Source organism: Condylostylus longicornis, unplaced genomic scaffold (genome assembly GCF_029603195.1).
Source record: "Condylostylus longicornis isolate FDR11 unplaced genomic scaffold, ASM2960319v2 ptg000013l, whole genome shotgun sequence".
NCBI lineage: Eukaryota > Metazoa > Arthropoda > Insecta > Diptera > Dolichopodidae > Condylostylus > Condylostylus longicornis.
Window position 1 is genome coordinate 9,033,022 of NW_026577982.1, and position 14,692 is coordinate 9,047,713.

The following is a 14,692-nucleotide window of genomic DNA, read 5'->3' on the forward strand; positions in this document are numbered from 1 at the left end:
CGAATATTTACAAATTACAAATGTTTACTATATTTTTCTATTTCCTATATAATTTTTTTAATATTAATTTAAATTTTTTTGTTTTTTAGTATTTTTTTCTCTCAGTTTTAAATTTCTATATTATATTATATAAATTTTAGCTATATTTACAATAATCTATTTATAAATTTTTTATTTAGTATATTCATATAATAATTATATATAGTAGTGAATTAAATTTCTACATAATTTTCATTTATTTTTTTTTGTAATTCTATAGTAATATGAATTTTTTATATTTAAATATTTTTATTTATATAATTTAATTTAATTTAATTTTTTTTTAATTCTATATAATATAATTAGTTAGTTAATTCTGTTTTTTTCAATTTAAATATTTTATTACATATATATATATAATTGTTTATTTTAAATATTTCATATACATATTATAAATAATTATTTTAAATATTATACATGAGTAGCTAATGCTCCTTTCTTTAAATTACCATTTGATGGTAATATAAATTGACCTGGTGGTATAATTGTTGTTGCTGTTGTTGTTATTGCAGTTGTAGTTGTAGCTGCCGTTGTTAATGATGGTGATATATTTTGTTGTGTTTGCTGTTGTGTTTGTTGTTGTTGTTGTAATAATGTTGCTTGAGATGGTAATGTACTATTACTACCAATTATTAAATTATTACTACTAAGACTACCTAATGGATTTAGACTATTTGTTAAACTATAATTACTAAGATGAGATGATGTATGCTGATGATGATGCTGTTGTTGTTGATGATGTTTTGATGGATATGGTGGGGGGGCTGGTGTTGCAGCCGGATTCGCTGTATTCGGTGGTGGTAATGATGAATTTGATGTTCTTAAATATGGATTACCATATGTTGCACTGTAACGTGGATCTATACTCAAACCATTTTGTAATAATGATTGACCTTAAAATTATATTTAAAAAGTAAGAAATGTAAATGTAATTAAAAAAAAACATATTTACCTAAGAGACCATTTTGCATTGAACTTATACTACTTTGAACACTAGGCAGTCCACTATCTTGGCGATTTCTTGTTAAACTCGATGTTATTTGGCTTTGATTAATACCATTAATATTTGAATTATTATTATTACTATTATTATGATTACTATTATTAATACTATTTAATGGAACTGCTTTAACAGTTGCCATACTGCTATTACTATTTGATGTAGTACTATATTTACTACGTGAAGAACTTAATGAAGTTAATGGTGGACTATAATTTAGTGCATAATCAACATATGGATCAAAACCGCTATTCTGTTGTCCTAGTTTTTGTTCATTCTGTTGTTGTTGCTGTGGAACTCCAGAATCAGTATAATCTCCAGAATATCTACAAAAAAAAAAAAATCAAAATTATTTTCATAATTCTTATAAAATAAAACATTAATAAATTTACCTAAAATCATTAGGAATTTTAACAGGACCAGCTAAAGGTACACCACCACCGCCGCCACCACCAGTACCAGTTATAACACCACCATTTGAGCCAGTATGATTTGCATTTACCATATTTGATGCTAATTTTGTTGTTAAACTATCTGAACATGTTTCTGAATATTCAGGTTCACATGAACCTGATCTAATATCAACTTTTAAATCACTTAAATTTGATGATCTATCACTTTCTTTAAAACCTTTCTCATTGGAATGATGATGATGATGATGTTCTGGTATAACATCAGCTGGTGGTAATTTCTTCTTACCTTTCTTTAAATATACCGTTATTATAACTACAATAATTAACATGAATGTTACAAATGATACAGCTCCAACAATAACTACTAAAAACGGAATGGTTTCTACAAAAAGATTAAAATTTTTTAGATAAAATTTAATGTATAAATTATAATAAGACTTACTATTCGCAATCAATTCAATTTCAATTTCATCGCTACCATATTCATTAATAACGGTACAATTATATTTACCAAAATGTTTTGGTTTTGTATCACGTATTACTAAAATTGATTTAATACCCTCTATCAATTGATCATCTAATATTGAATATTCTTGATTAGCACTAATATTTATTTCATGACCATGAAATGACCATAAAACATTTTTAGCTTTTGGCACACTAAATGCAACACATTCTAAATGTGCATTATCACCGGGTGTTGCAATTTGAGTACGTGATGATGTTATACGTGGTGGACGCTTTAAGAAAACACTAACTTCTGCATCAATTTCAGGAAATCCGATAACACTTGCCTTACAATAATAATGGCCAGAAGTATATTCAGTTACTTTTAATGTTAAATTTGGAGTTGAACCAACCTCCTAAAAATTATTAAATAAGATTATAATTTGTGTAGATTGAATTTTAATTTCTTTTTTATAATTTACCCTTTCTGAAGTACCATTAATCCATACAATATCAGCTGGTGGATTACCATCAACATCACATGATAAAGTAACAGTTGTTCCAAGATCAGCTTCAATAGATTTTGGTGGTCTTTTAAATTCTGGACCATCTATATTTTTTCATTGTTTAAAATAAAGAAAATAAAAATTTTTGAAATTTGACATTTGAAACATTCAACAGAAATATTCTGTGGTGAGTTCTACACTTACAACTAATATCAAGAGTTTCACTCTCCTCACTTTTCCCTACTACATTATAAACTTCACATTTTACAATTGCATCATGATATTTTCTGGACACATTATGAATAATCTGTTTTGTAAATATGAAATTTTTGGATTTTAATAAAATAATTTTATGAAAAATATAGAAAAATTTTACCATTTCTGTTGTATAGTCACCAATAACAGCTTCATCATTAATATACCATCGATAATTGACATCACTTGGATTTGCATCAGCATGACATGATAATCTAACTTCAGAACCTTCAGCTATTCGACCACCGGCTAAGGCTCCACTAACAACAGATACAGATACTTTTGGAGCATATTTGACCTGAAATTTAAATTGTAGAAGTTATGATTTGAATCACTATTAAAGCTTTGACACATTAAATGCCATAATTGTTTCAAATTGAACAATATCATTTAATTTTTAAAAAAATATTATCGGCCTCTTGGGATTTAAATTTTCAAATAAATTTTAATGAATTTTTAAATTAAATCAGATTTTACATACAATAACAATCGGGTAATTCAATTTCAAATATTAAATTAGAGATTTTATTAAAGCGTACGTATGTATGTAATTACATAATTTTTGAATAAATACATAAGTCTTAAATTTTAAAGTTCTAAAATGGTAAAACTAAGTTAAACGTAAATTTATGTGCACCAAAAATATGACCACATGAATTTTTTTATGAAAGAATAATTCATTGTCAATTCAAATTTCTAATTGTTGTTGTAAGCATATAGTACAGTTATTTACAACAAAGTTCTTTTTATACTCACAGAAGTTAGGATTTTCAGAGTATTTTAAATTTACCGATCCATTTATAACACTGAATTATATACTCAGCTACAACCATGTGGCTATATTCTTGACCAGTGCCGAATTCTGTGGTTAATAGATTATGAGTTTGTCACAACAATAAAGCAAAATAGAAGCGACTCAACAAATTTCGGGAAATTGTTTATAATAGAAATAATAAGCCAGAACCACCCAAAACGCTGTTATACATGAACTAATGTACTATAAAAGATGCCATACAACTTCTAATTTAAACATAAGAATATGTATGAGAACATTCCTTACTGATTACAAAGTCAGTCCTTAAAATAGAATAAATTGTTTATTGTCAATTAATTTCTGGAAATAATCAATTATTTCTGGTATCTGTTTTGTAAAAACCGATTAACGACACAAGCAACAAAAAGTGATAGGATCATATAATTTTAGTTATCTATTTTTGATTTGACCCCAGATCAGGCGCCATGAATAATATAATGAATATTCAACATCTTTTGGCATTCTAATATTCTAATGTGCTATTCACCTAATTTTTTCTGTTTAATTATTTTTGGACTGTTGTCCATTTTGATGTTAATTTTTTGTTACCTTCATAACAACAATTTCTTTTTTTAACATTATTATTATATTTTTATATAATTTTCGATTATAATCTATGTTTTTTTAATTTTATTGTGATTTTCTATTCTGTTTTCTTGTTTTAATAGTTTTGCATATATTTAGGTGGTAATTTTATAAAAATTTCAATATATAAACTAAATATAATAATTTTTTCTCTAGGGTCTTTTTTTTTTTTGTTCAGATTTCTAATTATTTTCTAATACCATTATTATAATAATTATAATATTATATAACAGTTGTTTTTGTTTTGTTTTTATGTTTAGTATGACAAAAACATTGAAAAATTTAACAATAATGGCATGCACGTATATTGTGTACATTTACACGTATTATGGGAAAATATTATATGCAAAAAAAAAAATAATGACAACAAAATTTAATTGAAAATCTATAAAATAATTTTAATCTCGATTAGAAAATATTTTCTATCAAAAATATTTAAATGAATACAAAAAAAAATATTTCGTATATACGCTCGCATATTGTATGGTATGCAGGTTTTTGTTCCGAAAAATCCCTATCCTATCCAAACTATTATATCATGGTTAACATGGTATAACTATTCAGAACATTTAATCAGTTATATATTGTACCAAAACATATACATACATAGGTACATATAATTTGATTTAACAGATTATAAATAAAGAGCGTCTCCCACTCATACCGACCATGACCTTTTTTCAAATTAAGAACAAACAACTATTTGCTAAATTATTATTTATTATCTTTTTAAAAAATAATAATTTTTCTAAAGAAAACAAAGGCAGAATCGAAGTCAGAAATATGGGCATAAATATAGACAACGAAAAAATAAAAAAAAACAAAAAAAATTTACTAAATACCTACGTACACATATACAAATTTCGATTCTCATGAATAAATTATACTGTCGTATTAATCAGAAACTACTTAGTAAAAATTTTCATATATGTAAATATAGAATAATTATAACAAAACAATAGCTCATATTTTGGCATATGTACATATTTACATAATATATATATAAATACATAAGTATTAGCTTATAAATATGTTTGTTTAATGTACATAAATTAAGTTTTATGTTAGTGTTACCAGATATCTAAAAATATGTTATTAAAACAAAATATGCACTCAAAATAAACTATTAGCGAAGAAATTATAAATATTAGGACTCCATTTTGTTTCTTCGACCCAAGATCGTGCGTCAACATTTAATATTAATTTGAACTAAATCAAAATAAATTAACAACACTAAGCTACATTGAAATTTTCACGCCATCTATATAAAAATTTTTTAAACTAAATTTGAAGGGGCGTTTTTAATAACACCAAGTTTTAGTTTACATTTTCGTAAAGCAGGGTTTTGTCAAAAATTTTAATCGCGATTCAAATAAGAATTTATAAACGAACTCATCTTTATATTTTGGCACAGTTTTAATATTTACAAAATTAGCCTATAAATTAGCCTCAGTAATTTGTGATATATTTTAATAATTCTAGTATAAAATTGTAATTTATGTTAAAATTAATTAGACTAAATGATAATTGTTATCTACTTTAATTACACATTCGGAAAATTATAGCTCTATTCTACAAAACTGTTATATTTCAGACGAATCTACTTATAGTGACATAAAATTACAATAATTTGTATAAAGTATTCAAGCTACATAAAAGGTGTTTTCCATCCAATGAATATATTGCAATTATTTACAATGAAAATATCCTTTATTTTATTTAGTAAAAATGTACAAATAAATAAAAAAAAATTAATGATTCTTTGTTGATTTTAATGCAACTATCATTTCAGTGTGGCACAATGTACATTTTATACAACAATGTACATATATTAACAATGCACGTGTATGTTTCTCGACAAAAATCAATTGTCAATTGAAAATAAAAATAAAAATTTTGAAAAAAAAAGCAAAAGAACGGAAAAATATGAATTTGTTCAATATTAATAATGGAAATTTCATAAAATAATATTAGCAATGTAACTAAAAATAGCGAAAAATACTATTATAAAATATCAAGGACATTATTTTCAATGAAAATATTAACAATCATTAAGAATAATAAAAAAGAAAAAAATAAAATAAATTTTGTTACTAATATATGATAGGTTCGTTTTTCAAAATGAATTTTATAAATTTTATCAGTGATTTTCAATAACTTCTAATCGCTTCAAAATTCAAGTATACAGATTGCGACTAACGGTTGATGTCCTAGATAGTTATTGTACGATACTCTAGGTGCAATAAATATCTGGGACATCAACTAATTGTAGAATTGAGCTGTGCTTGAGAGAAATTGTCCGAACGAAACACAAAAACTAAAGCATATATATAATTATCTCAAACCCTAGGGCAACTTTATTAGTCCATCGTGTTAATACAATGGATTCTGAGCTAGTATGGAATTGCCTTGCGGTTCTGCATCAATAGGCAGCTCCAAATAGAATTACGCTCATTTGGGTACCAGGTAATAAAATGAGTTCGTTTTTGTTCTAGGAACAGACGTTTCTAAGATAAAATTGGTTAAGTCTTCAAAATCTTGTCGATTGTTTTAATCGGAATGGAACAAGCACCGGTTGAATGCAGCAGGAATTCGTATAAGTAATAAAGGGATACGTATACGACGGGGAATGGATGGTGCATAAAACGAAATGGCGTTTTTTACATCTTATGTACTTCCACAGTGATAGCTGGCAGGGGGCTTCTGATTCATGTTTGTGATCATCTACATACCCCTGATATTGTGTTCAACTCATTGTATAGTATGTACTATCTAAAGTTTTTACAATTGATCAGGGTTAGAATTTGAGTTATAGATAGGACATGTGGAGATATTAAATCTACAATATTTGACGACAATATTTGAAAAGCTCTGTGTTACAGTATTATTGTATTACATAATACATTCGTCCTTAATAATATTGTCCTTAAATTTTAATAACATTTTAATTACATCATTAAAAAAAGATAAAAAAGAGAAATTAAAATACCTTTATATTAGCAAAATATATAAAAAAAAAGAAATTATTTTAATGTTCAACCTTAATTTTTTTTTTACATTTTATTAAAAAAACACAATATTATAGTGGTTCCATAAAGTCCAATTGGTAGGTGATGAAATAGGCAGTAAACATGCAAGACAATGAAACAAACATAATAAAAATAGATATTTAAAAGAAGAGGAAAGCGAATCTTCTCTAAGACCTGCTACGACTTCCTAACTTAATTTTTTTTTAATCTAACTAAGATTTTTATGCTCTTGGTTTAAATTCCAATTCGGACCCGAAAATAAAAATAATTTTGCAAAATTCAGATACGATAAGAAATTTTATTATTTGGCGAAAAAATTCAATGTCGTCGGTATTTTTCGTAAAATACAGATTTGAATAGACCTTCCAATCGACTCAATTTAAAATTAAAAGAAAATTTATAGCATTGCTTTATAACTTCTCCATATTATGACTCTCCATACAGTGAATTGCTCTTTATTAGACATTGGAATGTTTTCGCCCAAATTTTCGCTAAATTACACGTCACAAAATTAAATAATGTAATTGAGTATTTTCATAGTTGCTCAGTATGCCTTATTTAATTCTGATTCAAGCAACAATGTGTCTTTAACTAATACTTTATCGAAGAGTTGATCTTAAGAGCTAAAAAAATTTTGAACGAATTTATATTTCAAGAATCAAAAAAAGTCGGACAAATCGAAATCTTTCCGGCAGTATTGCAACTCAATTTTAATTTTTTATTTTTAAAAAATTTAATTATAAAATTCTCATTTATTTTTAAATTAAATTTAAATTTCATAATTTATAATTATTAAAGTATTGTTCTACTGTTTCATTAAAAACTTATTAAAATATTTAAATTTTACCTTTTAATAATAATTTTGTATAATAAATAATTAAATTTACTTTAATAATGTAATATTGAATATTATATGTATATACTGACCTCTAATAATAATTTTGCTGAACGATATGTTCTATCGGCAGTATTCTGTGCCTGACAAGTAAATGTTGTATTATGATGCTCTTTTTTCGGTGTTAATTTTAATATTGATTTTGCGGTAAAACGTCTTGAATCCGGAAGTGGTTCCTTAATATATTCAATTCCATTTTTAAGGACATTTCCGGCACCATCAATCCATGTTATCTATATATCATGTACAAAACATACAATAATATTTATTTATATATATTATAATTTTTTGTTTTTTCATATAAAATATTAAATAAATTATTTATGTTAACATGCAAACTTCATTTATAAAATAGAATGTATATATACTTGTATATATAGTGTATGTATATATATATTTATAAACTTAATATAAAATTCTTTGGATATATGTATACGAATATATATATATATATTTTAATATTGTATATGAATGAAAATTAAAATAAAAGTTAAATAAATAAAATATTAGGTAATCGTTTCATTTTATATACAGTAAAAGTTTAGAAAATTTTTTACATGATTGTGTATGTCTTTATGCATATATACTAGGATATATATATACGCACATGTATATAATAAGGAAGCAAGTATATTATTAATTTTTTGACCATTTAATATTTTATGTTTATTAAATTCATCACTTTCAATAAAAATCATGAATATATATGCATATATGCTTAGTATATATGTATATATCATGTATATATCATGCATATATATAATATATATGTATGTATAAATATTGTGAGAATATTATAAATGGAATCCTGTGAAGTTGATCAGGATTTTCTTTTTTTTTTCCTGTTTATTGTATAATTTTATATTTAATGGAAAAATATTTTAATCTTTTATATATTTCGGAACTTTTTATAATTTTTTGTTTTTTCATTAGTTTTGTTAATAAATTAAGTGAGACAAGAATATATAGGTATATATATATATATAATGTTATATAATATTTAAAATTATTAAAATGAACAAAAATTAGAGATTTTATGTGATAAAAGTTTTTCGGATATGTTCTTTGAAATTATTAAATTTTATTTGAAAATATTATACAATTATTTTTATTTGAATTTTTTAATTTATTTAATTTTATTTTTTAAATATAATTATACATGAAATTTATTTTCTATTATGTATATAATAATTATTTTTTAATTATTAAATTATTATTGTTATACAATTGTTTTGTATTCAAAACTCGTAGAGGAATTTCAATAATGTTCTGTAATATGAAAAATATTGCATATAATTAGGCTTCATAAATAAATTTTCTTATTATATTAAAGAATTTTCATTGCAATTAGCTAGGCTTGGAGGAAAACAATTTGTAATTTTTAAATTGTTGATGAAAATTTAGAATAGATTCAAAATTAAAGTGAGCTGATTATTTTAAAAATTTAAGCTGGCTAAATTTTTAATTGGTAATCATTACGGTGTAGTTATAACACAAGTATATTATATGTAAATGAAGAACACAAATATCCAAAGGGTTGAATTGAGAATAACTACAAATAGTCCGATTCTTTACGGAAGGAACTGACTGAATTTTTTATTTCATTTTAAATGGAAGAGCTACAAGTGGTCCGATTCCTTACGAGATGAACTGTTTGAATTTTTTTATTTCACTTTAAATTAAATTTACACAATCAAATTTGAATAAAATTTTAAAATTTTTTTAGTTGTGGTGGTTTTGCCTTTTCCTTTACCTTAAATTATCTTTAAAATTTTCCATAGATTCTATTTAAAGCCTGTACACTGAACATAAATTCAATGACAAATTGCATATTTTATTATATACCTTTATTATTGATCCTCATAAACTTTATTATTCTTTAAATTCTCCTATTATAATCATTTTTTCGTCAGTCAATTTTCAATACAACAAATATTGACATTTTTATTTTTATTTCTTTAAATAAATTTATTGACTTGGTTAGTTGAACTTTTTAAATTTAATATTTTATTTTTAAATATAAAAAAAATTTCCAATAATATCTGAACTATTGCATATAATATAATATAAATAATTGAATTAATAGAAAATATTTATAAAAATTCTTCGAATGCATTATTAAAATATTAAAATTTCATTTATAGAAAATATTTTTTTTTTATATTTTTCTAATGGCTTTCATCCTTTGCATTTTATTATCGCGTATTTTTTTATTAAGGCCAACATCAGAGTTCAAAATTTCATTTTAAAAATACAATCTTAAATTTTGAAAATTTTTCCGAAAACATGTTACCGTAGCAAGAAGAAATAATAAAAACGAAAATGTTAAATGAAAAAATAATTTTGTGAAAACTGAGGTACAATATAATTGAATATTATTCTGTTTTCAATGTCCTTAAACAAAAAATGAAAAAAAAATGGAATGATAAAAACAAAAACATCACGAAGAAGAAGAAGAAGAAGATTCTTAAAAAAAATTTTTATTATTAAAAAAGAATTTCAATAATAATATGAAAAGTGTCTAACAAACAAAATAAAGAAAAAACAGACAAAAAAAAAATTTAATATTATTATTACCTCAGCAGCTGGCTTTCCACCAACTGATATACATTCCAATTCAATTTCACGATCTTCTGTTGTTATTAAAAAATCACCTTGAACTATTTTTGGTGCTTCCGGTGGCACCAATACAATTAATTTTGCAAAACGTGAACGTATACCAGGTTGTCCTTTTGGTCCTGGTCCAACTTGACATTGATAACGTGCATCATCTTCTAACATTACTGGATAAATGTCTAATGAAAAATCACCTGAAAATAAAAATAAAAATTTTATTGCACATTTTGTCAAATGTTGAGCTCTAAAAATTATTATTATTATTATTTTATTATAAGGTATATTGAATTTGTTATTAGATTTCTAATAATATAGCGTTAAATGGAATTTTTAATTAAATTTTATTTTCAAGAATTTCGGTAGAAGAATAGGTTTTAAAGGAAGTAGAAATGGTGATATTCTCTAAGCCTAGTCAATTTCTTTAGGCATCTAATTTTGGATATGATCATAATTTGTTTATTGAGCATATTGCTGAACCTTAATATTCTCAAATTATTTATGTTATTGAATTTGTTATGTTTACTTGCTCAACTTCAACAATTTTCGGTTTTAAGAGAAGCAACATGATTGAACTTCTGCCAAACATTTGTGATTGAAACATACAAATGTCATCTAACATTAATTGAATGAAATATGATGAGAATTTCAAATAAATATCAACAGGTGTCGCACATCTTATTATTAAAATTTAAAAGGGAAACTAATATCATTTTCCTAAAGAACTATAGCGTAAAATTGATTTAATTAAAAGGAAAGAAAAAAAAAAATAATAAATACTTTCTTAATTCAGCTCATAAGTTTTAATTATTATTCAGCAATATAATTCAGCATTATTATCATAATTCAGCTCATAAATTGTAATTGCTGAATTACACATTAATGGAGTTTAAATGGAATTGGGAAGGCAGAATACATAATTGCAGTACTCGAGACACTATTATTAGGATTTAAGATCTATATAAGAGTATTTAGCAATTCTGACATTCAAACATTTTGCATACGTTCAGTTAATCTTAAAGTTGTTCTTAGAAAATTTTTAAATTTTATTTTCATTTTGTAATTTTTTACTGTTATTGTTGTTGACGGGCGCTCTTTTTTCTCTGTTTTAATATTTTTTTTTTGTTTTGCCAAAATGAGACGAGCAAAAAAAATGTCTTCTTGTTTTTCATTTTTGTTTTTTTTTTTTTTGTTTTTTACAACTTTTGCCTTAAATTTTGTGGAAAATATAGGATAAATGGAATTTTCATTTCGCCTTTTCATAAAAATTTTTTGTGTTTTTTGTTTTATTTTCGTCGTTTTTCGGTCGTTTTGGTTTTTCTTTATTATTATTGTTTTTTTGTTTTTGTGCTCTTTTTGAAAAATGAGATTTTAAATTGATGTAAAATGATGAAGGTGATGTTTTTCATTTTTTTATTTTTTCTTTATTGTTTGTTGTTCATTTATGTTTTAATTTTTGTTTTCTTCTTTTTTTTTTTTGGTTAAAATTATATTGTCCTTGAAATTTTTATAGTTAATATACTTTTTATACAAGTACATGTATATCCCATAGTTGTAGCATAAGTATGTGTGTAAGTGTGTGTATAAACAGAGTGTATACGTGTGTGTAGTATATGAACTTATGGAGTAAAAAATTATTAAAAATAATGAAAGTTAAATTCACATACAAAATTTTTCTTTTGTTCTTCTGTTTTATAAATATATAATATATATATAGTCTCATACTCTTATTATATTGAATGACGTATAGGTATGGTAGGTATGATGGTAGCAATGTGCCATAAAAATTGAAAAGTTTTGTCGTTGATTTTTGTCTTGTTGCCTTGTCAAAAATGAATTTATGAAAATGTGAAATAATTTTTTTTTTTTTTGTTGAATGGAATGTTATATGATATGAAATTTTAATAGTTACTTTCTTTCTGTGTATGCATGTATAGATTAAGAAGGAAAAAATGATTTTTCCTATGAATGTATGTAGGTATGTGTGTATGTAAATAATAGAATAGAAATGTGTGTATATCATAAGAATTAATATGTAGAATAATTTTGGTATTTTGTTTCAGGCGCTCTTTTGAACTAATTTCGAGTCTTAAGAGAAAAAATGAAAATGAAAATGAAAACAATAAGAAAAATTAAAATAAAAATTTCAGTAATTTTTTTTTTTCTATATTTTTAGAAAATTTCTAAAGAAATAAATAAGAAAAATAAAAATAAGAGACAAAATACAAACAGTTGCCATTTTCTTCATAATTTTTTTTTTTTTTTGAATTTTTTCATTCATTTTTTTTCTCTGTGATTTCATTGTTATTAGTATTGTTGTTGTTATTATTATTGTCGTTTACGTTATTATTGCTGCTACTGTTACTGTTATTGTTGTTGTTGTTGTTGTTGTTGTTGAGGGATTACCAAGGTTTATTACTTTAAAATCCTTGGGTTTTTAAAGTTAGTAAAGAATAATTAATTATTTTGATTTATTTCTTTAAGGATCTAACTAAATATTATTATATAAGTATACAAAATATAAATATAAAATACATTCATCATATTTTTATGAATATATTTTTTTTAACTTATGTAATATACATGTGTATATATATGTGATTATATTGAAATGGATAAAAATATTATTATTTTTTTATTTTGTTTTATTAAAGCTTTAATCATTTAATTTTTAAGTTTATTATTGAATTAAGACGGCCAAAAACTTATTACTTTAAATATACATATATATATATATATATATATATATATATATATATATATATTGTATATACATATATATGAGTTATATTTTTCAAGATGATGAATTCTTAAATATACTTTTATTAAATAAAAATTTTTATCCATATACATATAAAATGAAAATCCTTTAATTCTATAATATTAAAATTTTGAAAAATTCTTACAAAATTATTTTAAAATTTTTGCTTGTGTATTTTGCAATTTTTTTTATGAAAATGCATTTTTAGTATATTTTGGGGTCAGGATTCAAAAAATTTTTTTTTTCATATTTTATGAATTTTATAATGGAATGAATTATGTGTTAATTATAGATTTTTAATAATTTTATATTTGTAGTGTTAAAGAACTTGGTGTTTGTGCATTAATGGATATGAAAATTTATTAAACTTCCATGTAATTAAATTTTTCTTGTAATTTTTTATAATATTTTATAATTTTATAAAATTCACTAAAATTATTTTACGGAAATTGGATTTTGAGAGTCTTAAACTCTTAATATTGATCATTAAAAGAATAGAGTATATGTGTATGCTAAGACGAAGTTATAATGCAAGAATATTTTTGATTTGTAGGAAAAGTATGATAAAGAAATTGTTATTTTCAATGATATTCTCAATTTTATAACAATAATTTTGTAATTTGCCGATTTTCATTGAAAAAATATGTATTGAGTATTTTAAATTCTATTCTTTTCTGTGTACAACTTCAAAGAGAGAGAAAAATAATTTACAGGAAAGAGACTATATAAAATGAAATAGAAAAGTTTCAGAACCTCTGTCTATAGTACTTATCAAATAGCCAATCACTATAATAGTGGTCAAATAGCAAAATTTTGTTGTTTCGAGTAGTAATTTTACTGCATTTACCTGTTCGGCTGAATAAACATAAATTGAATGTTCGTTTGAAATAATTATGAAGTTTTTATAAAAAGTGTTTTTAAATAACGATTATTTAAGTATCTAGACTCAAAAATATTTGTTGGAAAATTATTGGATTACACGTTTTATGAACCAATTGAAAAAGTTCAAATTACACACGGTTCATTTTAATGTATTGTGAAACTTGTTTGGCCGTAAACATAGTATTCGTAGACTAACATAGATTTTATTCTATGAACTATAAACTAACATAGATTTTATTCTATGACATTTTATGTATGAATGAAATCTATATAGAATGTAATAGAATGAAAACTATTTAATTTCTAGATTCTAATTAAACAATTTCCTTTAAAATGAAATTGAAACATACACATGCAGTTACACCAATAGAATATTCACGATTATTATTACATATTAATAAATATTTTCGGAAATTCATATCAAAAATTCATATTGTAAATCTTGATTCTTGT

The 14,692-nt window shown here is 23.5% G+C and overlaps 1 protein-coding gene across 2 annotated transcripts in view; it reads right to left on the reverse strand.

Annotated features, from left to right (window-relative positions):
* Nucleotides 1–298: 298 nt before the first annotated feature.
* Nucleotides 299–14,692, reverse strand: part of LOC129605705 (irregular chiasm C-roughest protein-like) — a 76,222-nt gene continuing 61,828 nt past the window's right edge. For both annotated transcript variants that reach the window (XM_055515622.1, XM_055515621.1), the window contains exons 4-12: nt 10,561–10,793; nt 8,016–8,216; nt 2,782–2,958; nt 2,610–2,712; nt 2,382–2,509; nt 1,895–2,315; nt 1,432–1,834; nt 992–1,365; nt 299–932 (exon numbers count right to left, since the gene is read on the reverse strand). In XM_055515622.1, the coding sequence (XP_055371597.1) occupies nt 451–932; nt 992–1,365; nt 1,432–1,834; nt 1,895–2,315; nt 2,382–2,509; nt 2,610–2,712; nt 2,782–2,958; nt 8,016–8,216; nt 10,561–10,793 (2,522 nt within the window). In that variant the 3' untranslated portion in view covers nt 299–450. The remainder of the gene's footprint in view (nt 933–991; nt 1,366–1,431; nt 1,835–1,894; nt 2,316–2,381; nt 2,510–2,609; nt 2,713–2,781; nt 2,959–8,015; nt 8,217–10,560; nt 10,794–14,692) is intronic.